Raw genomic sequence first — 24746 nt, 5'->3', positions numbered from 1 at the left:
TCCCAGTCACACAATTTTAATTTCGGGCAGCTATTTCCTTGATGTTGATCAGAGACGTTAAGTTCCAATGGGTGAAATTATGTTTAAACAGACAGATGCATTCAAATGTCCTTGAAAGGGAGAAAAGATAATTCTATCTTCTTGCCCCATCTTCTCCAAGGATAACATTACTGCAGTAAAGCCAGGAAAAGAACTAAATAAAAGATACATCCAACTGCCCTGGCCACGCCTAGAGCTGGACGCTTGTAGTGGCTGCCAAAGTAATTTAAAACAGACCTAGCAGGACATGCGGAGATGATCTGGAATAAATAACAGGATCTCAGGGTTGCTAGACCTGGTTAAAATATTTCCAACAGAAGAGTTTTCTATTGGAAAATGCAGCTTTGTCAAAATCAAAATATTTCATGGGACCATGTCCATTTCAATAAGGAATATGTTGAAACAAATTCTTATGGGCTCTCATTTCGAGAAAGTCAAAATGTTGCATTTTGATAAGATGCAAAAGTTTCATTTAAGATTTATCATTTCGATTTGTTTAGACATTTATATTGCATTAAATATTCTTTTAATACTATAATATATACAGTATTTATTATAATACTTTTAATTACATTATAACATTTGGACACTACCAAAATGAAGTGTTTCAACATCAGTGAAATGGAAGAATGTGATGCTCCCAAATAGAAATTTTTTGGAATTTTTGTTCCATGGGAAAGTTTGGCTTTTCATTATGATTCAGGACAATGAAAAAAAGAATTTGGGCTGTTGATTAATCACAGTTAACTCACACAATTAACTCAAAAAAATTAATCACGATTAAGCGCACTGTTAAACAGTAGAATACCAATTGATATTTATTAAATATTTTTGGATGTTTTTCTACATTTTCAAATACATTGATTTCTATTACAACACAGAATACAAAGTATACAGTGCTCACTTTATGTTATTTTTTATGACAAATATTTGACTGTAAAAATGATAAACAAAAGAAATAGTATTTTTCAGTTCACGTCATACAAGTACTATAGTGTCATCTCTTGATCATGAAAGCGCAACTTACAAGGGTAGATTTTTGTTGTTGTTACATAACTGCGCTCAAAAACAAAACAACGTAAAACTTCAGAGCCTACAAGTCCACTCAGGCCTACTTCCTGTGCAGCCAATCACTAAGACAAACAAGTTAGTTTACATTTACAGTAGATAATGCTGCCCGCTTCTTATTTACTATGTCACCTGAAAGTGAGAACAGGCATTCGCACGGCACTTTTGTAACTGGCGTTGCAAGGTATCTACGTGCCAGATATGATAAACATTCATGTGCTTCTTCATGCTTCGGCCACCATTCCAGAGGACATGTTTCCATGCTGATGATGCTCGTTAAACAAATAATGCGTTAATTACATTTGTGACTGAACTCCTTGGGGGAGAATTGTGTGTCCCCTGCTCTGTTTTACCCACATTCTGCCATATAGTTCATGTTCTAGCCATCTCGGATGATGACCCAGCACACGGTCATTTTAAGAACACTTTCACAGCAGATTTGACAAAACGCAAAGACGGTACCAATGCGAGATGTATAAAAATAGCTACAGCACTCGACCCAAGGTTTAAGAATCTAAAGTGCCTTCCAAAATCTGAGAAGGACGAGGTGAGGAGCATGCTTTCAGAAGTCTTAAAAGAGCAACACTCAGATGCAGAAACTGCAGAACCCAAACCACCAAAAAAGAAAATCAACCTTCTACTGGTGGCATCTGACTCAGATGATGAAAATGAACATGCGTCGGTCCGCACTGCTTTGGATCGTTATCGAGCAGAACCCGTCATCAGCATGGACACATGTCTTCTGGAATAGTGGTTAAAGCATGAAGGGACATATGAATCTTTAGGGTGTCTGGCACGTAAATATCTTGCGATGCCGGCTACAACAGTGCCATGAGCCTGTTCTCACTTTCAGGTGACACTGTAAACAAGAAGCAGGAAGCATTATCTCCTGCAAATTGTAACCAAATTTGTTTGTCTGAGCGACTGGCTGAAGTAGGACTGAGTGGACTTGTAGGTTCTAAAGTTTTACATTGTTTTATTTTTGAATGCAGGGGGGTTTTTTTGGACATAATTCTACATTTGTAAGTTCCACTTTCATGAGAAAGAGATGGCACTTCCGTACTTGTATGAGGTGAATTGAAAAATACTGTTTGTTTTTTATAGGGCAAATATTTGTCATCAAAAATAAATATAAAGTGAGCACGTACACTTTGTATTCTGTGTTGTAATTGAAATTAATATATTTGAAAATGTAGAAAACATTCAAAAATGTTTAAATAAATGGTATTCTGTTATTGTTTAACAGCGCGATTAATTTTTTTATTCGCTTGACAGCCCTAAAAAGAATCTAAATTTCAGAATTTCCAGTGGAACAGAAATTTCAGTTTCCAATCAGCTCTAATTGTTGCTGAGGTCAGATTGTGCAAAAGAATGGGTAAAACTCAGCAGAAGGGCCCATCTTCAGGCAGCTTCTAGGAACAATCCATCCTAGGCAGCAGCAGGACGAGGTAACTTACTAGGTCTTCTCCTGCTCTTGTTTTCCTTGGATTAGCTACCAGCGCCTCAGCCAAGTGATGGGAGTGCTGGGAATCAAGTCACAGTATGTAAAAGTTCAGAAGCATGTAGCCAGGTTGAATTGGCCAGCAGCCTGCATTATTGCGCTCAGCCCATGAAAATCTCCGTGACCAGTGAAAGCACCTACCCTGCTGTGCGTAGCGCTTCCCGCGTCTCGTCTTGGCCCGTCTGCCGGAGAGCAGGGCATGTACCCGCTCAGCCCAGGCAGCGTGGCTTTCTGCATCACTCACACCACACCGTGGCAGGTTCATCTGGCGGACCGTGGAAGTATCCAGGACCCCGCTGAGAGGCAGGTGGGTCACCCACTGGAACTCCCTGGGAAAGAAGGGGAAACATCGGAGGCAGCGCAGACAGTGGGGAACTGAATGGCCACGCAGGATGATAGCACGACCAGCCCTCAATCACTGGTTCACACGGAATAGCCACTGGCATTGGTGCATTATGGGAAATGATAGTACTCTACACCTCTAGGACCAGATCCCAGTCCCACGGCAAAGCTCTCGTTGTACTGCGAGCAGGATGCAGCACGTGTCATCCACAGATCTGAAAGCTGTTTATAGATGTGGTTACCCACACTGCACAGATGGGAAACTGAGGCACAGAGCAGGGAACACAACAGCAGAGCCTGGACTAGAACCCAGGCCTCCTGACTCCCAGGCCTGTGCTCTAACCGCTGCACCACACTGCCTGCCTTGCTAAGATGAGTCAGTGCATCCCAGTTCAGTTTCTCACAGGCAGGTCTCCACATTCAGCTCCCAGCAGACAGACGAGAAGCACACCTGGCTCTGGCGGGCAGTCTTAGCAGGGGAGGCCCAGGATTGATTGGACCTTAATTAGACGGGGGTACACGCATTGAAGTCAGTGCAGTCACCCGAGTGCACACAGGTGTCTCTGAGATCAGAGCGTGGCCCAGGGGAGCTGGAACAGGAGTCTGCCGTGTGACGGGGCATGAACCTTTTGTAGCCCTGTCCCCTGTCAGGGCATTGGGCCCTGGCACATACAACTCCCAGCACTCCTGCGGTCTCTGCTGCACTACAGGCTCCTGGGGCTGTTAACGTAATACAGCCAGGGGTCGATATAGCGTTTGCTTTGGCCACTGGTGGCCACGCGATCCCTCCTCTAACATGTGCCATTTTACCAGTGTGAAACTCCCCTCTCGCCGATGCTCATAGGCTGGGCACTTGGGGAAGGGAGGGTAAACTCTCCGGAGCCAGGCTCCCTCAGAAAGGGCAAATCTCCACGGCACCAAACGCAATCCATGAGGATGCACTGGGGTGGGAGGCCCACCCCTGGCATTAATCAGTTAACTAAAGCCCCAGGAGGAGCACAGCTTCCTGGAGACAACAATCTTTTTGTTGGGGACTGGTCCTGCTCTGAGCAGGGGGTGGGACTAGATGACCTCCTGAGGTCCCTTCCAACCCTGATCTTCTATGATTCTATGATACCCTTCAATCACGATGGGCCTTCCGGCCTCGAAATCTATGGCCCCTCTACGCCAGCGTAGGAGAGAACATAGACGGTGCGTCCTAGGGAACAGAGCACCTGACTAGCGCTCAGGAGACCTGGGTTCTATCCCTGACCTTCTGGGTGACCTTGGGCAACTCATGTCTCGTGCCTCAGTTTACCCATTTGCAAAATGGGGGTGATGATACAAAGGGGGCCTCCTTTGTAATGTGCTTTGAGATCCACTGATGAAAAGCACCATAGAAGGACCCGGTGGTGTTGTTGTTATAAGTGTGGCTGTCATCCCAGGCATTCATGAAATCTTCCAGCCAGCCATGAACTGCAGCATTGCTGCAGATATTATTCTAACCAGGCCATAAAAGGAAAACTAATCAGTGCAGTGAGATACTGGGCTGAATGGCGCTGGGCATGCGGCTGTGTATTTTAGAACAACCAGCTGTGCTTTTGTCTGCTCATAAGAGAGACAGAGCATAGCAAAAGACCTTTGCTGGGAAGAGACTTTAAGGTTAGGTGTCCGATTTTCACCCGGTCAAAAAGGGATCCTGGCAGCTCCGATCAACGACTTTTCCAGTTGGTGGCCTCCCTGCTAACCTCCACGCCGTGCGGCTCCTGGGAAGCAGCTGCCATGTTGTCCCCCCAATGGGAACTGCGGGGGCAGCACCTGTGGACGGGGCAGCGCGGAGAACCACCTGGCAGCGCCTCCGCGTAGGAGACGGAAGTGGGGGGACTTGGCGGCTGCTTGAGGTAAGTGCCGCCCAGAGCTTGCATGCCTGATACCCACCCCGTGCCCCAACCCCCTGCCTCAGCCCTCATCCCCCTCCTGCCCTCCAAACCCCTCAACTCCAGTCCCACCCCAGAGCCTGCACCCCCAGCTGGAACCCTCACACCCCCCACACTCCAGCCCCCTGCCCCAGCCCAGAGCCCCCTCCTGCCCTCTGAACCTGTCGGTCCCAGCCCAGAGCACTCTCCTACACTGGAAATCCTTCATCCCCAGCCCCACCCCAGAGTCTGCACCCCCAGCTGGAGCCCTCATGCCCCCCCATACCCTAACCCACTGCCTCAGCCTGGAGCCCCCTCCCACACTCTGAACTCATTTCTGGCCCCGCTCCGGAGCCCGCACCCCCCAGCCGGAGCCCTCAACCCCTCCCGCACCCGAGCCCCCTGAGCCAGCCCGGTGAAAATGAGCGAGTGATTGAGGGAGAGGAGAGCAAGCGACAGCAGGGTGCGGGGGTGGAGTGAGCGGGGGGTGGGGCCTCGGAAAAGGGGTGGGGCCAGGATGTTCAGTTTTGTGTGAGTAGAAAGTTGGCAACCCCATCTAAGGTCAGGGGGCAGCTCACACAACCCAGAAGCCGGGGGCTGGATGGGGATCTTGGTCTGCTGCATTTGAAATTTCTACACGAAGGAAGATTCTTACCTCATTGCTTCTGCGAACTGTGCAGATGTGGGTCCACTAGGAGCTGGCTCATCAAAGTAGCCATACTTCTCCAGGAACATCTGCCATCAAAGGAAAAACAGGAAGAGAGAAAACTAAGTCATAGCTGAAGCACAACTGGGGGGAAAAAAAAGCCTGAAAATATTAACAGTCGCTCATCTGCACTTGATTGCTTGGGACACAACGTTCACGTCTGGAAATAGTGCAGCAAAACCAGGCCCACCTAGGAGTACACAGTTGCGTGGATGTTGCTTACTTGTGATTTTCGTGGGGACAGAAGTCACAGAACTGAGATCTTCCCATCCCAAAAGCATCAGCCTCTACCACTTTGAGCTAAAAGGGACTCTTCTTTCTCTGCTGGCATATAGGCCTCATGACATTATTGGGCCATTCTGATTCCAGCCAGCAGAGGGCAGTAGTTTTTGCACTGTCACATACATGCGCCCGTTTGTTACAATACACTGCCAATAAAATACACATTTTTGAGAGTCACTGAGTTTTTGGAAACACTGCGACGTGCCTCTCAAACAGAGAGCTCTGGGAATAGCCTGCCAACCACACAGCCCACAGCCAAAGTTCACCAAGCGTCCTGAAATGGTTCTAAGCCTCTGAGGGACGAGAAAGACGCTGGATGTTGATCAGCTCCATTCTGCGCCCTACAAAGTCAATGGCAAGACTCCCATGGCCTTCAGTGGGGGAAAGGATCGAGCACAGGAGAGATTTGTGGCCACAGTAAAGTTGTGTGCGCAAGGTCTTCTGCTGCAAAGGAACCGGGTGCATCACTGGAGAGGGAACATGATCTCATGGCATTCTCTGCTGTGCAGCAGGGAGTTCTGTTTTCCAGATTGTTCTTTAATTATTAATTATTTAAATAAAGGGACCTCGTCAGGTCAGACTTGGTCCAACATACAAGATGCATAGAAAAGTTCTCAGGAAATTGTCTCCCATCCCAGTGGAAACAGTTTCATTCGACAACCAACCTCCCCGGCTAGCAATGAGAACCAGAGAGCGTAACTGATGGGAAACTGAAGTGAGACCAACTGGGCTGTTTTCATGATCCAAGGTGTCACCAATACATTTGGGTGGGTGGGTTAAGCAGGGTGGATGTAGATATTTTGTTTTAAACTATATATTTGTGGTGTCCTGAGGACCATGTTGGATTTGCAAGCTATCATTTTAAGGGGAGAAGGGGCTCCTGGTCTTGCTTGCAGGCTAGAGGGCTCTGCAGTGAAGCTTGTGATGAGAGTCAGGCTGGAAAGTTATGCCTCCCTGCCCCCAGGGAGCAGCCTGTTTTGTCTCTCCTATTTTTGGGTTCTTATGTAGTTCTCTCTGAATTCTGAGAAATAAAGTTATGTTACATTGCAACCTTTCAGCAGAGTATTTACGGTTTTATCTCACTTCTTTATGTGTATGCTGTCAAACATAACAATGGCTTTTAACTACTATTTTACCCTACACCTCCACAGTTCCTGCACAGGCAAGTTACACTCTGTTGCATTAACATCCCATCCTTTTTGGTGTCTGCCATGACAGGCCATAACCCTGCACCCGCAATGGGAGCTTTGACACTGAATTCAAGGTGAGCAGGATCAGGGCCTAGTTGTCGCAACTCCCTTTGGCGAGTCCATTCCAGGCTCCAGTTGCTATGGCTACGAGCAGATCTGGGATTTCTTCCTCCATCACATTTAGCCTGCTGCTTCTATTATTCTGTGAGACGAACAGTTCCCTCCCTTCACTCCTCAGAATTGTTTATAGCTGCCTTCCTTCAGTCTTCTCCTTCCCAGGCTATAATCTCAATTCCTTCAGACTGTCTTCTCGGAGGCCTTCTTCTCCAGCACTGTCCTTCACTACAGCGTGTCTAAGACAGGCTAGAGCTTTCGCCACGAGATCTGGGTTCAATTCTCAGCTCTGCCACGGACTTACAGGGTGGGAGGGGGGTGATTAACACAGCAACTTGACTGATACTACCATTAACTCAAATCTGACTTAAACAGAGTCTGTTGCGGACAGAGTTACGTCACTAAAAGCCTTTGCACAGACCCAGTTATACCAGAATCGATCATTTTGCTCTGCTGAATCAGAAAAGGCTATACGGATACAAAAGCTTTTAGACCACAAGTGCATCTAGCCTCAGGGTTTTTGCCCCTTTAACTATACCAGCATACCTGAAACAGAAACATTTTTCAGTGTAGACAAGACCATGGTGTCCCCGTGCCTCAATTCACCATCTGTACAATGGGCATCCTGCCCGGCCTCCCAGGGAGGTTGTGAGGACAAATCCATCCATGGTAGTGAGGCGCTCAGGTCCTAAGGTTTCCAATTATTGTTCCTAGGTGTCTGACTTTAAATTCATTAGCACTGAATCTCATCTCACTGCACGCAGCCCTCGCGCTTCTGATTAATTCGGGTGACTTTGCTGTTTGGCTCGGTCTTTGTGAGCAATTGCTTTCAGGGAAAGCCAAGCCGTTTCCGTTAGCATGCTATCCTAGCATGCTACAAAGAGAGCTCATTTCTCATTAATCCAGCTTCTAGCCAAGACTCAGCAGAGACCAGCAGACCCCCAGAGGCACTGCACTGTTCCATCTCTGTTCTCTCCAGTACTTCCCTTTCCTTATCAGCATTCCTGGAGTAAATACACCTGAGTTAAGGGGGGGGGGAAATGCAGGCGGACCACAGATTTCATCATATAGCCCTGCCAGAGACTGTGTCTTTCCAGCTGTGATATACAACATCTGGTATAGCCAAACACACACAAAACGTTAGAGACACAAGGTGGGCGCGGTGATCTCTTTTATTGGCCCAACTTCTGTTGGTGAGAGAGCCGAGCTTCAGGAAGAGATCTGTCTCGCTGGAAAGCTTCTCTCTCTCAGCAACAGAAGTTGGTCCAACAAAACCATCACCTCACTCACCTTGTCTCTCTAAGATCCTAGGACTGACACGGCTGAAACCACACAGCACAGAAAAAAAAAATGTCTGAGGAATAAGACTGTTTCTCTCCCCTCCCCTCCCCTCTTTAACACCTATTCCTTTGTGTTTGTTACTCCGCAGATGAACTTAGATCACCACCAGTTACTTGTATGGTGCTTGCTGGTCTTATTTCCAACTGTTTCATTGCACCCAAAGGTGCAATGCAGCACAAATGGAAAGCCGACGCCCCCGATACAAAAAGTGCATGGTCTTATTACAATATTGTTATGCCACAACATATTTCCAATCAGAGAGTCTAAAAGCCCTTTACAAACATTCAAAGGGAAACTCGGTTTTAAAAAAAAGTCACGTTTTAAGCACATTCCCGTGTGTGTGCTTTAATAATACCTCAAATTCTTAAAACGGGGAGGGGGGGAAATCTAATGTATTTTTCTCTACAAAGGGCTTGTCTGTTGTTGAAAGTTAACTGCAATTTAGGTAGGGTGTGAATTTAAAGCACAGACACTATTCTGGAGTAATTGTGTGTGTCAACAAGGTCTCATGCTGTGTGTGAAGCGCTTGTCTCTATGGAGAGTTACTCCAGAATCGCTATTCCTGATTAACTCTCGGTTTGGATGCTTTTATTCCAGAGTGCCATATTCCAAATCAGTTTAATCCACAAAGTGGGGTTAATCAGGAATAGCTGTGCTGCTTTAAATTCATACTGTGCCTAATCTGAATTAGCTTCCCAGCATATACAAGCCCTTAAAACGTTCTGGATTTCACTCCGCTTTGAAAATGAAACTAGGCTTGTCACCTTGCCTTTAGTTTCTGGCCAGTTTCACTTGCCAGCTCTCATGGGAGGCAATATTTGGGTTGTAAACACAGCAGGGGAATGTTTATTTGGGTTTTTTTTTTTAAATGGTTTCCATTATTACTCTGGGGACCAGTTATGTAATCAATTGCACAGACCCTGGATAGAGCATGATTATTCCTTGTGGGTGACATTCACTCCTGCGCGGAGAGGTAGCGAATACAGCCCTGCAAATCCACAGATATTTGCGGACCTTTTTCGCGGATCATGGATCAGATGCAGATACAAACCTCTAGTAGTGAAATGGATATAGGTTTTATGCTGGCCATCCACAAAGGGGTGAGTTCTGCTTTGCGTGTATAGTTCTCTGGCTCTGCATGGCAATTATAGATATTGAACACGACAAGGATCCAGGTCCCCAAAGGTATTTAGGCACCTAATTCCCACTGAAATCAATGGAATGCAGGTGCCTAAATACCTTTGGGATTGGGGGCAAGGTCCCTGCACCAGAGACCTTTGACTATAACAATGGAACCCAAGAATCCTGACTCTCAGCCACCTCTGCTCTAACCAATAGACAACACAGCCTCTAGAATTGCCACAGCTCTGAACCCCCACCCCGGAGAATACAAATAGGGGGATTTTATGTCACTTGATCAAAACAAGATGATTAAATCTCATTACAGCTACAGTTTAAAGTTACTAGGCAGAGCTAGAAGCCATCATTAAAAGTTTCGCAATGCTAGGAAAGTTTTAGCCCCCACCCCACCCCGTCCGCTGCCACAGAAGGGAAAATTCTATTTTCCATGCAATATAAAAAGCAGCAGGAAATGAATAGTTGAGCATTAAAGGAAAACATGCCCAGCACTCCCTCTGCACCGGAGAATGGAGCAACACAAGAGGGAAATTCTTCTGGCTGGTTCAAAGCCAGACTCACAGAAGGCAGCAAGTGCCCCAGGGAGCAGGTCAAGCCAGGGCAGGAAGGACTTACTATGCACAGGGCTGAGGATGCTGTGGGGGAAGGGATTCATTGGGTGAAAGTGGCGAAGGTATTTGACCCTTTCGGGCCCTGACACGGATGCTCACTGACAAAGGAGCACACCCCTAAAAGGTGGCCTGTATTATCCCATTTGGCAGACAGGGAAACTGAGGCAGGGAAGTGAAATGGTGTAGCCTCTCTGTGCCTCGGTTCCTTATCCATAGGACAAGGAGAACAGCCCTGCCCTGCCCCACAGGGGCGCTGTGAAGATAAATACACCGAAGAGCATGAAGCACTCAGGCCCAGATCCTCAAAGGTATATAGGCACCTAACGACCATTGATTTCAATGGGAACTTGGCAGTTGGCACTTTCATACCTTTGAGGATCTGGAGACTCGAGTACTAAGGCAATGGGGGCCTTGTAAGTACCTATGATACAGATCCTGCTTTCCTGGTCAGGACCTGACCCAAAGCCCATTGAAGCCAATTAGGGCTTTATGGCAGAGACTTCAGCCCTGGAGCAGACAGCCCACCCACTGCTGTTCCCATGAATGACTTGCATGAAGCTTGGCCCTGGTTGCCTGCAGCTGGAAGGGAAGACAAAGCTGCAACGTCCTGGCCTCGCTTCGGATAACACTCCAAGAGAGCAAGAGTTCCCGCCGGGGAAAACATCCCTATGGACACTTCAGGCCGAGGGCAAGGTGTTTCCTCACTTGAAAGTGTCCATAGGCAAGAAGCAAACACCGTTTGAATTTCCTCCCCTTGGAAACCACAATTAGAAGCAACAGATTTTAGTTGCAGGTTGAATCCTTAACCCCAAGACAGCGGGACTTCAGGCAGACCGTAATTGTTTTAGATCAGAAACACTTCGAAGGCCCTTCTCCCTCATTTGAATGATAGTTTCAGCTGGATGCCACGTCCTTTGGACCTCAGCCTCTCTCCGGCTATCGGTCCCACCTGGCACAACTCAGAAATCTACAAAGAACCTATTTTTGTATCTCCCTTTCCCCGTCACAGTGGATAAAGTGGCTGCCACGCAAGCGAATCCACATGCATTCCAATTCAGCAGTTAAACCAATAAGTTCCTTCCTGCAAGGTCAGCATTACCAATGGCTAGCACAGTAAACAATTTGTACAGTGGGGGGTGGGGCTGAGAGCCATTGAACCCATCTGTAAACCCTGGATATGATGGAAACCTCTTCAAGCCAGGGGGTGCGGCAGCCCCCCCAGCACCCCTACTTCCAGCACCCCTGCTTAGGGGTTGCGAAGACACGCAGAGGGCCAATAGCATCACTGAAAGTCAATGGGAGCTGCAGGTGCTCATCACCTCTGAAATGAAGGCCCTTAACTCCCATGCCTCAGTTTCCCTCCAACAGGGATAACGATACTTACCTACTTCACAGAACTGATAAGGATTTAATTAACGTTTACAAAGCATGGCAAGATGCTTGGGTGAAGAGCGCTATAGGAGGATAAACACTGTGATGGTAGGATCCATGCTACCTGCATCACCCTAAACTATTCACTGCTTTCTAAACATGTGGTTTAGGGGGATGCAAAGACTTCTTGTTTGTCTATTTCCCACACTCCCAAGCTGCACTCTGGATGGCACAACCTCTTGGAGTGAGTCCTCATGGATCTTTTTTCAAACACACATACGATACTTCAAGTACAGCCCTAGTTTCCTCCATCACTGAAAAGGTACACGAACCAAGTTCAACGGAAAACGAGGTCCGAGATCGGTTAAACCAACACCCTGCTTTACTCTTCCTCCCATGCCACCCCTGCATATGAAATTCCTCCATAAGGAATGCCCTCTCCTGCATGTCCCTCAAGACCCACTCCAACATGAAATTAACCAACAGACAACAGAATGATTGGAACAAAGATAGAACATGTAAGCTGTTTACATTTTGACTGTATATTTTAAGCCTTTTCCAAGCTCTTCATGCTTTGTTTGTCTTCTTGACCTGCCTTTTCTGGGCAGGGACTGTGGGCTAGATCTTCAGCTGGTGTAAATGGAGTATCTTCATCAATTTCAGTGGACCAGACCTGCAACGGCATTATACCAACCTGGCCCAGTGGCTTCCTGCTTGTTTGGAAAGCGCCAAGCAGAGCCCGGGTGGTGCTGGAACACCAATAATACATAGTATATCCCTATAAAAATTAGATACATCTAACCACCACGAGGAGCTTGAAATGCACACAGTTTCAGACCTGTGTCTCATCTGTGCCGTGTTATTTTCCACTGAGCAATCAAAGAGATTCTTCTCAGTTGCTTCAATATTAAATAAATAAATTTCACATCAGCATAAACTAGAATTTCCCCTTTGCTCGTGAACTGTATGCCTCCCCCCTCCTTTCGTCTTCTGGCCTCCGCGTTCTGGCTACCGTAGACTCCCTTCACTCAGCACAGACGCTGGGAAAATAACTGCCGTTGTAAACGCAGACAGCCTTCTCGGCTTTGCCCTGAGCGACTGCAACGACTTGGGACTGAGCCTGCATTCCCCGCTCGGTGGCCCAATGGTCATCTCGCTCGCCCCCGGGAGAGGCAGGAGTCGCTGTGGTGCAAGTGAAACCAGATGGGTTAAGGAGCCTGGGGGAGTTTTGCCAGCGTTCAGAATGAGGCTCTGACCCAACAAACACCCAAATACCTGCCGAACCAGTTTTCACCCGCTGCTCTTTTTAAAAAGTATTAATGTTTGGGGGAAGGGGGGGCTTGGTTTTGTTTTTAAAGGGATATCAAGAGAGGGAAAAAATAGAATCCGTCACCATTAGTCAGAATAAAAGTCAGGAAAGCGAAATCTGACTGGTCCCAGAAGCTTTCAAACATTTGACTCCAGGGCGTTCTTTTCAGCAACAAGCAATGATTGTTTCATGACCCAGCTGTAAAGAAAGTTTGATTGTTCACGCTGCACATTCACATCTGTGACTCATGTAATTGCGTCGCAATTATCCACATGGAGGTTCACGTTCGTAGAATCGTAGAACATCAGGGTTGGAAGGGACCTCAGGAGGTCAACTAGTCCCACCCCCTGCTCAAAGCAGGACCGATCCCCAATTTTTGCCCCAGATCCCTAAATGGCCCCCTCAGGGATTGAACTCACAACCCTGGGTTTAGCAAGCCAACGCTCAAACCACCGAGCTATCCCTCCTCCCCCCCCCACTTAAAATCTTTGAACTTTGACACCTTGGTGTGATCACTAGCCATTGTTAGCAGCTATGATCTAATGAGCCTTTTATTCCTCCTTAGATTACAGGATCAATAAAATGATGACGGTTATTCCTTACAGGAAATCGACTCATGACCTCTCCCTCCACCCCAGTGCTGCTTTTCCTCCTGTTAAGGGGGGAAATATACTGGAGCCAAATTGAAGGAATTATTCCAGCAGCAGAATTTTTAAAAACAGTTTAATTTAAATCTTTCACAAGGAAAGTTTGTGGGGGTGTCACTCTTAGCAGAAATACAATAGCACCTACAGACCAGCATCCCACTGGGCGAGACCCTGCGTAGATACTTGGCAAGAGATAGTCCCTGGCCCAGAGAGCCCATGTCTGGACAGCTACGGGGCTGCAGCTGGGCTGCCATGGTGTAGATGTTTCCGACAGCGACAGAAGGGGTTTTCCCGTTGAGGTCGTTATTCCACCACTGCGAGGCGGTAGCTAGATTTACAGAAGAATTCTTCCACCGACCTAGTTGTGTCTTTCCCCATGGATTAGGACTCAGGGTGTGAAATTTCTCAGAGCGTGGAGCTAAATCCATCTAATCTTTAAACGGAGAGCAGGCCTAAGTGATTTGCACAAGGACAGTCGGTGGCCAAGCTGGGAGTGTAAACTAATGCATCCAAATCCAGTGCTTTCCCCAGAAGGTCTTAGTTTTCAAGCAGCATTTTTCTTTCTTTGCCTATCTGTAAATTTCAAATATCATCCAAGCATTTTCCCCCTCCCTTTGGGTGTATATGCTGAAATTGACATTTATTGACGTGTGCTGATAAAACCTAACCCTTCCCAGCCTTGCTCTGATGAAAAGTCTCTGATGTGGGCAACGTGATAGATCCACAGTTCACTAAAGTGGGACATATTTGATTTCTGCCACTCCAACATCACCTATTTCCTGCTGTGGTAGGAGTGCGAGGTTAGCCCCACAAGAGTGAGGTTTTGGGTAGGGTTGCCAAACAATTTTTAAAAAAAAATCACAATTAATTGTAAGATTAAAAAAAGTCATGATTAATCACAGTTTTAAACAATAGCAGAATACCAATTTAAATTTATGATAAATATTTTGGATGTTTTTCCTCCGTTTTCAAATAAATTGATTACAACACAGAATGCAAAGTATGCTGTGTTCACTTTATATTATTCTTATTGATGACAAATATTTGCACTGTGAAAAAGATAAACTACTGAAATAATATTTTTCAGTTCACCTCATACAAGTACTGTAGTGCAATCTCTTTATTGTGAAAGTGAAACTGAAACTGACAAATGTAACTGGTTTTTTACCTAACTGCGCTCAAAAACAAAACAATGTAAAACTTTAGAGCCTACAAGTCCACTCAGTCCTACTACTTGTTCAGCCAATCACTAAGACAAACAAGTTTCTTTACATTTTTACGGGAGATAATGCTGCCTGCTTCTTATTTACAATTTCACCTGAAAAAGAGAACAGGCATTCACATGGCACTATTGTAGACAGCATTGCAAGGTATTTACATGCCAGATATGCTAAACATTTGCATGCCCCTTCATGCTTCAATCACCATTCCAGAGGACACACTTCCATGCTGATGATGCTTGTTAAAAAAAAAGAGAGTTAATTTCTGTTGGCAGCATCTAAGTCAGATGATGAAAATGAAGGTGCGTCGGTTTACACGGCTTTGCATCATTATCTTTTTTACCGTGCAAATATTTGTAATAAAAAAATAATAATATAAAGTTAGGGTGACCAGATGTCCCATTTTTAAAGGAACAGTCCTGTTTTTTTGGGACTTTTTCTTATATAGCCATCTATTGCCCCCCACCCCATCCCGTTTTTTCCACAGTTGCTATCTGGTCACCCTATATAAAGTGGGCACTGTACACTTCACATTCTGTGTTGTAATTGAAATCAATACATTTGAAAAGGTAGAAAAACATCCAGAAACATTTACAATACATTTAAATTGGTATTCTATTACTCTTTAACAGTGCGATTAAAACTGCTATTTATTTTTTAAATCTCGTTAATTTGTTTTGCGTTAATCACTGGCGTTAACTGCAATTAGTGGACAGCCCTCGTGTTTAGTTCCTTTAAAGGCAGCACCAATTCCGCTGAAGCCGCACAATACAACAAGGGAGAGGGAATGCACACTACCTCTCACAACACAGCAGGCTAATCCCAGCACTCGATAACAAACAAAAATACAAAATCCACTCCTGCCCGTGCTGGCAAGCTCAATTTTACACACACAGACTGAGTGGCTACGTTGGAGGAGCTACTATACCAAGTGAAGGCAGATTTAGGAATATTTTGGTGGATTTCTCAGCACATATAAATACTCCTAGGGAAGTGCATTCAGTTTGTGCTCAAGACTGAGCATGTGAAGGGGGAGAGAAATGGGAGCCAGACACCACAGTGATATGGGGGGAGGAGGTATTAAAAATTCCTCAGTGAGGTTTCAGCTATGCCTTACATTCTCTCTCACTTCTCCAACAACCCTTTATGCATCCGATGAAGTGAGCTGTAGCTCACGAAAGCTTATGCTCAAATAAATTGGTTAGTCTCTAAGGTGCCACAAGTATTCCAACCCTTTCTCTGTCTTTCTTTTCTAAACAATCTTTCTGCCTATTTCTAATGGCTTCATGGTATTTCCTTCATCAAGCTACAGGGATTTTGTCATTTAATGCATTGTACACAGAGAGCCAGATTCCGGAAAACACTTCCGCACGTGCTTACCTTTAAGCATGTGCTTAACTTTAATTGATGCCAATGGGACCGAAGCACACACCCCACTGTTTTAAGAAAGTCCCGCTGACTGCAAGGAGAATTGGCAAAGTGCTTCCCTGAATCAGCTAAACGTTGGCCAGTGCCCTCAGCATGGGACTGGGAGCCAACTCTCCCAAATTCGAATCCAATCTGAATCCACACCCTCCTTTTCTCCATGTGCATAGAGGGGATAATAATGGTTCAACATTCAGATATTTCAGATGTAGCTTTTCAACTTTATTTTTTATTGCCATCACAGTCACCACTAACACAAAGAAAACCAAAGGCCAAGCCAGGGAATAAAACAATTAGCAATTTGCACACAAACTCGTGCGTCTAGTTTATGTAGTCCAGTGTTACCTACTCCTGTGGTTTTAATGACAAGTCTCGCCAAATTCAATGTTTTTTCTTAAAACTTCAGCTTCTAGAGTCATGTGATTAATTCAGGATAATTATTATTATTGATACCACCACCACCTAGCTCTTAGATAACACATTTCATCAGCAGATCTCAAAGCGCTCATCTCCACTTTCATGTAAAAACAAAAATAAACGTTGACGGTACTTACGTGGCCTGCGGGACTGTAGTATCTGAGCATGTCACACTTGAACATATTCATCCTTCCAACCTGCCGTGACGCAGTGCTATTATCCCCATTTTACAGATGCGGAACTGAGGCAGAGAGCAACTACATGCCCAAGGCCACACAGGAAGTCAGTGGCAGAGCAGGGATTTGAATAGAGGATTCCCAAGTCCCAGGCCCTAAACACTGGTCCATCCTTCCTGTTTTTCTAACCCTCAGGACTGAGGGGAGGTGCTTAAAAATGTCACACACACACACACACACACCTTAAGGCTCAAAACCCAGAGGGGAATAAAAAGAATCCAAAATTATTTATTTATTTGTAAATCTCATGATTTTATGCCAGTCTCACAATTTTAAGAGCTGGGCTCAGGGTTCTGGAGCAGTTGGGGTTGGGAATGCAGATAATAATTGGGGGGAACGGGGGGGGGGGGTGGAAACAGCTTCTCCCAGATCTTGTAGGTTATACTTTAAAACCATGCTGCTGCCTGGTTTTATGCACGTGCTTGATTTTTTATAACCATGAGCAATCCCAGTTAACCCAATGGCACTCTACCCATGGTTTGAAAATTATGCATCTGTGTAAATCTTCACTGAATCAGAGCCCCCATGAGAGGAACCTCAAAGCCCTAAAGGCTCCCTTTGTTCTGTGCCAAAATCTGACACCTAAATTCTCCAGAATGAACAGGAGGGGAGACCCCCCTTCAGTGCCATAAAGACAAAAATAAACTGAAACCCAAATAAAATGGCAAAATGACCCAGATAAAGGAATCCCCCCATTTCCCTTAGAGCCGATTTCAGTCGGTCTCTCACGTAGCCCCGTGTTGTTCTAGGGCGAGGGATAGCGGGATCTCCCCATGGGCCCCCCGGGATCCCCACAGCCCCCCAGAGCCCCCCGGGATCCCCGCAGCCCCCCCCAGAGCCCCCCGGGATCCCTCTGCCCCTCCCCAGGGCGCCCTGCCCCGCGCACCCCGGAGTTCCCCCCGGGCTGGGCAGCTCCCCCCGCCTCGCCCCAGCCCCTCACCTCGGCGGCCCCCCGCTCCAGGCTGGCCCCCGGGCCGGGCGCCGCCAGCAGCAGGAGCCCCAGGGCCAGGGCGGCCAGGGCGGCAGCCGCCGCCTCCATCCCCGTGCGCTCCGCCGGCAGCTCTGGCGCCTGGCCCCGGGAGCAGCCCGGCCGGGCTCGCCAGCTGGGGCAGGGCTCGGCACGCCCGGCCGAGGCGAGCTGCCTGGGCGGGGCGCTCGGCTCGCCGCCCCCGCTGGGGGCTGGTCCCGGCCCCGGGGCTCCGGCAGATCCGCCGGCAGCAGCTTGCGGGGACCAGCTGGAAACTCTCCGCTGGCCACGATTCTGCTGGGTCTGTGCCCCCAAACTTTGGCCGAGTTCCCCCCGGCTTCAGCCGCTGCGCCCCATAAACCCGCCTCGCCGCTCTGGGGGCCCCACTCCCCCGTCCTGGCAGCCCCCCCGGTGCCCCGCCGGGCTCCTCGGAGCTGGGATGAACCGAAGGGGATGAGAGGCGACCTCTGGAAGGTGCCAGGGCCCGGCCCGGCCCGGCCCCTGCTGGCCGATGCACCCAGCTCCTCTGCAGGGCACTTGTCCTCAAGCGGCTGGTTAGTTCTGCCAACCCCTTTCCCCCCAGGTTCCCAGTCTAGACCCGAAGAAGAGCTGGGTGTGAGCTGGCCAGCCTGTCTTTGTTGGCCCAGTCCAAGATATTGCCCCGCCCGCCTGGTCTCTGGGGGGATAAAAGGAGACAGGATGGACCCGGAACAGAGCTGGGCCAAGAAGGGATGTTTTGGGTCCCTGGCAATTCTGAAATTTTAAACAAATATATATATATTATACATGGTTTGAGGTCAAACCCAAGCAGGGATATTTTTGAATCAAAAGGTTGACACATTTTGTTTGAGATCAACCGGAATGTTGCGTGGTGACTTTCAATCGTGATCCTTTAACAAAATTAAAGGAAATTTTGAAATAGAGAGACATTTTGAATGGCAAAATCAAACCCTTGAGCGGTTTTCTTTTCTTTCTTTCAAGGTGGGGGGGGGGCACGGAAAACAATTGGGCACCATGGACACAAATTCACAACACACTGTGGGGTAGGTGAATCTGCAAAAAGCTTTGGGCTAAAAACATGGCCTAGCTCTCCTCTGGTGGCACAGGGCCCTGCCCTGGCTCTGCAGACAGCCACGAGCTTTGTGGGGGAGCAACACTGTGCCCATTTCACCTTGCCCCCCACTTCCTCAACAGAACAGTCTGGCAGACGCTCCCCCTCCAGGCAGCCCCTTTCCAGGGCAGTTTGCACCAAGATTTTGGTGTATTGCTCTGGCCCACGTGGCTCATCTGCAGTTGTGTTCATTTAAGCTAGGCATGGCTCCAACCCCTTCCAGCTCATTAATGAAGATGTTAAATAAAACCAGACCCAATCCCGGCCCCTCCAGACCTAGGGGCACTGCAGAGAGCTAGTAGCAAGCTACCGGAATTCACACCACGCTCCAGCCTTACATCATTATTATTTGTGTATTTCTATAGCAGCTGAAGTCTCTGACGCTGAGACCCCCTTGCAGTACGTGCTGTACACATGTATAGCAGGAGACAATCCTGATGCATTTACAGTATAAAGAGGAAGCGGAAGTTTTATCAGCCCCTTTTACAGATGGGGAAACTGAGGCACCAGGAAATTATTATTTTTTAATGACCAGCCCAAGGAGGTCAGAGCTGAAAGTTGAATGCAGTCCATTGAGTCTCTTACCCATGAGACCATCCTTCATCTCAAGGAATTCCTAACCTGCTTTCAAGACTTTACCCAGCCCTTTGTTCCGACTTTTATCCACCACGGACTAGTAACCCGGGAACAACAGCGACATGGGGTTAAGAAGCCCTGATCAAAAGTCTAACTCTTGTGTGTCTTTTGCAACTCAGAGTATGTCTACACCGCAGCTGGGGGTGTCACGCCCCCCTTGGAGAGACATACTCTGAGTTAGGTCTGACTAAGCCAGCATGCTAAAAATCACAGCGTGGTAACAGCTGCACAGGGAGCCAGAGGGGCTAACCACCCTGAGGCCAATCCTGTTTGAAACCCTAGGTCCATCCTGGGGGCGGTTACCCCATTGTGCCCCCCTGTGCCCGGCTGCAGTGTAGACGAACCCACAGGCTCATTGCAACTAACTCACTCAAATTTTTTCTTTTCCCCCCTTTTCCAGTCCTCCCCATGCTGACTCCCGCTGAGCCTGTCCTGCTCCCATGTACCCCGTCCCGCCCTGCAGACAGTGGGCTCGCTTCCCAAGATTTCTGCACAATTGCAGCTCCTAGAAACTCATTTGGATGGAGAATACAGGGAGGCCCAGCTCAGTTTGAAGGGGTTCCAAGGCCCATAAGTCGGTCTCAGGAGAAGGACTCAGAGTTGGGCCACCTACGATTGATGCCAAAGTAGCACCAGTTTATATAGGCCACATCAACGCCCATCCCAACTGAAAACAATAGCCAGCCTCTGATTCTCCCAGCACGCCTTGCCTGATGTTTGTCTGTCATACAGATTGCCAGCTTGCAGGCTACAGAAGTGATTTAAAGGAAGAGAGAGGGGAGACCCTGGTGCTGCAGGATATTGGAGGCTGAGCGATAGCCGGCCCAAAGACAGGAAACGAAGGGAGTGGCAAGGCTGGAGTTGGGGCAGATGCTCAGATATCAGGGCAATGAGCCTGAATGCCTGGAGGGGCGAGGTGGGATATCATAAGAGACCGGGGCCAAGATGCGGGAGGGGGTGGTTCAGTGGAATATTTGGTGTCCGTTTACCGGCACAGCCAAGCGGATACAAGATCAGAATGTTCCTCAGGGCACTTCTAAGCAACAGTCCCTTTTGCAGGAAGAAAAAAAAAAAAAGTCTCCTACACACGCATCAGTGTGTGAGATGGCTTGAGGAAGTAACTGTCCATCTGCTGTTTCACTTGAGAATACAACTATGGGAAAGTGACTGGCTTAGGTCCAAACAAAGCAGGAAACTCCATCCTCACATTACCCCGCTGCGCAGAGGTGTCTGGAAAAGCACCTGAACCAGGGCCCCCTAATGACTCAAGAAATGTTTGAACCTTCTAACTGCATTTCCTGAGTTTCCTTTCTGTGATTTTTAGGTTTCAGAGTAACAGCCGTGTTAGTCTGTATTCGCAAAAAGAAAAGGAGGACTTGTGGCACAAATTGGTTAGTCTCTAAGGTGCCACAAGTACTCCTTTTCTTTTTGTGATTTTTAGGAGGCTGGTGTCTGACCCATGCCGAAGCTGGGTCAAGGAGCCGGCCTTGAGCTCAAGGCTGAGTCAGGGCCCAGGCTCAAGTCTGGATTCTAGAAAGCCCAGGTCTGAAAAGCTGCTGCTCAAGAGATTTTGGCCCCTAAAACCAGAAACGTGAGTTCAGCTGCTCCTGTGAGAGCAATAGTTCTTTCAAGAATTTGGACACAGCTGAACTTAGACCTGAACTAAAGACCCTTTCAGGTTCAGGATCAAACTCAGAACTGCAATGTAGGGTGGGAATTACGTCCAGGAATTTGAACCCTGCCACTTTTCCTTCTTCCCCAAACTGAGAGAGACTCAGGTTCAAGGCTTTAAACCGTTTTCATCACACAAAATCCCAAAGAATATTGCAAATTACCTAGACCCAGGAATCAATTAACCTAGCATGGAAATGCAGCCACCTCTTGGGAGGAGAACAGCAGCCAGGCAACCAACACGCTATAGAGCAGCACCGGGAGGGGAAGTTTGGCCACAGACACCGTACAACAGCACCACAACTTCTTGAACATCCATACAGGGCCTTGTTTCTGGAAGATCGTAACTGCAGGGACTTCAAATTCTCCTTTTCTCCCCCAGCAGGTGATGAGACTTCCAGAATTTGAACCTCTGATTCTAAGGTGGCTCGCATCCCAGTGCTTAGCCTGAACTGCAGCCTCGAGTATTGTAATTGTAGCCTAAAAAACGTAATGGAGGGTAAAATACATCGCTACAGCAGCAGCTCTGCAGCCGTAAAGGTTTATGAAAATATACGGGGGGTGATGGCGTAGCAGTGCCGAGCAGCAAATAAATCATCGTCTGTTTCCGGCGGAGGTGAGTTCAGGAAAAGTTTATAAACCAACATTATGAATCACTATCGGCCAAGCATTCCAGGCTCCTCTGTTTGTTATCTTGATAACAAAATGACAACAAGAATTACTCTTTGCCGGGCCTTCTGGCAGATGGAATTGATGCGCAGGGATTAGATATGTAACTTCCCGTTGCATTGTGATAACGTTTTCCCATTGGTCTCATGCACATAAGAAAAATCTTGATGAAAAGGAGCTCCTACATAGCAGCCGCTTTTCAAAGCTGGCCTTTCTCCCATCCACCAACAGAATGGTTAACAGCTGTTTAGCAATAGGAAAGGTTCAAGGCAATTTTAATGCAATTAAAAAAAAAATCAAGTGGAAGGTGTTCATAGAATATCAGGGTTGTAAGGGAGCTCAGGAGGTCATTTTCAGGCTTTATTTTGGTTAAAATTTCCCAGGAATTTATCAGTGTTTATTATAATTTTTTTTAAAAAACAGGACAAAATTAACTGCATAGTTCTCTGGGTAAATATCAGGATTAACACTGGGGGATGGGAGGCCAGAAGAAAAACAACAAAGAGAGACAAGTGGGCCCAGAAGCAGAAAGGGAGTCATCTCCTCATGCTACCTCCTCCAACTCTTCCATTTCTGGGCCCACTTCAGTTCAGCAACCTGACCAGGTTACTGAGCCCCCATCTCTCCTTCCACAGCGGATAGCCGGCTCCAGGGAGTTACTGCACTTCTGTTTTTATGACTCAAGTACCCACCTGCACAGGTGCGTATCTTCCACTACCGTACCTTACTTTAACAGACAACCTTGCATTTGTACTTAGACTAATTTATTAACATAAGCACACCTACCTAATGTAATGGATTGGATTTCCTTAACGTGATCAGTATTTTCCATGTACTTGAGTGGCCAAAATTCAGGGGGAAATCAGTACAACCCAAAGGTAAAAAGGTAAAACCCAAGGTAAAAATTGGTAACCCAAAAACGAGGGGCCTTACCCTTACCCAGTGTAACCTTGGGTTAGCACTGACATGGCTTGAGTTGACCCATTGAGCTGAGTGGGAAAGACAGTGTGTATCTTCCATCTCCTGAACCACACAGTTCCCAGAAGACTATTTTTAAATTAAAGCTATTTGAGTTATGCGTGCGTAAAAATAAGTAAAACACATCGCAAGCTTAGGCCCCTGATCCTGCAAGGGTTTATACGCATGCTTCACTTTACGCGCTGAGTCTCACTTCCTTGGAGCCAAAGGAACTTTTCGGCGGGCCTGCAGTTATGCGGGATCAGGGCCTCGTTTGAATTACAGAAGGGTGTCAGAACTAAAAATTGAGGAGTTGGGTTTTTTTTTAAAAAAAAGCCTGCTCGCACCCGAGAGTGAATTTGGACTGCTGTGTTGCTGCCAAGCTTGTATAACGAAACTGAGGGCAACCAAAATTGGGGCAGGAGCAGGTGCCGCCTACTGGTGGAAACATAATAGATACCTGTGTCTGGGCTAATCTTGGTGTTTCTACTGGATGCAATCCTAGCTACACTGAAGTCAAAAAGAAAAGGAGGACTTGTGGCACCTTAGAGACTAACCAATTTATTTGAGCATGAGCTTTCGTGAGCTACAGCTCACTTCATCGGATGCATAAAGCGGAAACTGCAGAAGACATTATATACACAGAGACCATGAAACAATACCTCCTCCCACCCCACTCTCCCACTGGTAATAGCTTATCTAAAGTGATCACTCTCCTTACAATGTGTATGATAATCAAGTTGGGCCATAGCTGGAAATGGCCCAACTTGATTATCATACACATTGTAAGGAGAGTGATCACTTTAGATAAGCTATTACCAGCGGGAGACAGCACTGAAATTGCTTGGCCTTGTGTTGAATTCTTAGCTATTTTTGTGGCATTACAAATTCTGGAATTACTGCATCCCCGCTTTCTGTGCTGGCATCTCTCTGTGGTATGTAGTTATTTTATAAACTTGTTATTCCTCCTGGCAAGTGCCAGATGCATTTTTATAAATAATTTGTCACTGTTTCATAACAAGACCTTCCGAAACAACACCCCCGCTGGCCTTTTTAAAAATGGCGAAGTCTTTACATCTCTTGTGTTAGGTGCTGTACATGTAGGGATCGGGGGAGTGAAGGGGGAAGAATTAATCCTTACCCCACAGCCCTCAAACCCATTTATTCCGCCAGTCTTTCCCTACATGATCTGTACAGGAGCTGTTGGCCTGTTTCTCCTTTTGGCTGCATTAATTATAAACTTGTCAGGACAGAAAGCTTTCCATCTTATAGCAGGCTGGCCTAACGGACAGCACAGCCAACTAGAACTCAGGAGACCTGTACTCTATTCCTGGCTCAGCTAGTCACTTGTTGGGTCACTTCGGCCAAGTCAGGTCTCCTCTCAGTACATCAGTTTCCTCAGCTGTAAAATGGTGATAATATACTAATCTCCTTTGTAAAGTTGCTGTGAAGTCTACTGATGAAAATTGCTACAGGAAGGCAGGGTATTATAAAAGCATCCTATCTTTATTTACATAAGTCCATATAAAACCAGAAACCCTCCGCTGAACCCTTTAGGAGTTGCACTGATTTAGATTTGCAACTGCGCCGTAATTCTGGGAGTAAATGCAGGCAGTTTTCTAGCCTAAGTGCAAGACACTATAGGGTCAAAGAGCAGTAACCTGCTTAATTGGAAGGCAAAGAGTTAGCAGCTGTCCTTACCTTGTCTGGAAAGCACAAGTCTGGACACAGCTCCTGGGCAGCTCCCAGCTATTCATTTTCCTTTTAGCTCAAAAACCAGATGCCAATTCCTGCCTCATTAAATCTTGTTCCACTGATCTTCATCCAGTATCCACTGATGGACCTGGTAGGAGTGCTGTCATACTTAAACTTTCATCTGGGCTT

General features: G+C 47.0%; 1 protein-coding gene across 4 annotated transcripts in view; it reads right to left on the bottom strand.

Moving 5' to 3' along the window:
• The window catches only part of MMP28 (matrix metallopeptidase 28), a 43465-nt gene extending 25550 nt beyond the window's left edge, over nt 1-17915 (bottom strand). For 2 of the 4 annotated variants that reach the window (XM_073315565.2, XM_073315568.2), the window contains exons 1-3: nt 17792-17915; nt 5501-5580; nt 2750-2937 (exon numbers count right to left, since the gene is read on the bottom strand). In XM_073315565.2, the coding sequence (XP_073171666.1) occupies nt 2750-2937; nt 5501-5580; nt 17792-17890 (367 nt within the window). In that variant the 5' untranslated portion in view covers nt 17891-17915. Of the gene's footprint in view, nt 1-2749; nt 3173-5500; nt 5587-16752; nt 17550-17791 lie in introns of those variants that run through there. The other 2 variants (XM_073315567.2, XM_073315569.1) reach the window with 2 other exon arrangements.
• Nucleotides 17916-24746: the final 6831 nt, after the last annotated feature.

Source organism: Lepidochelys kempii, chromosome 17 (genome assembly GCF_965140285.1).
Source record: "Lepidochelys kempii isolate rLepKem1 chromosome 17, rLepKem1.hap1, whole genome shotgun sequence".
In the NCBI taxonomy this organism is placed as follows: domain Eukaryota; kingdom Metazoa; phylum Chordata; order Testudines; family Cheloniidae; genus Lepidochelys; species Lepidochelys kempii.
The sequence above is the reverse complement of the archived record's forward strand: the minus strand, read 5'-3'. Positions and strand labels throughout refer to the sequence as shown.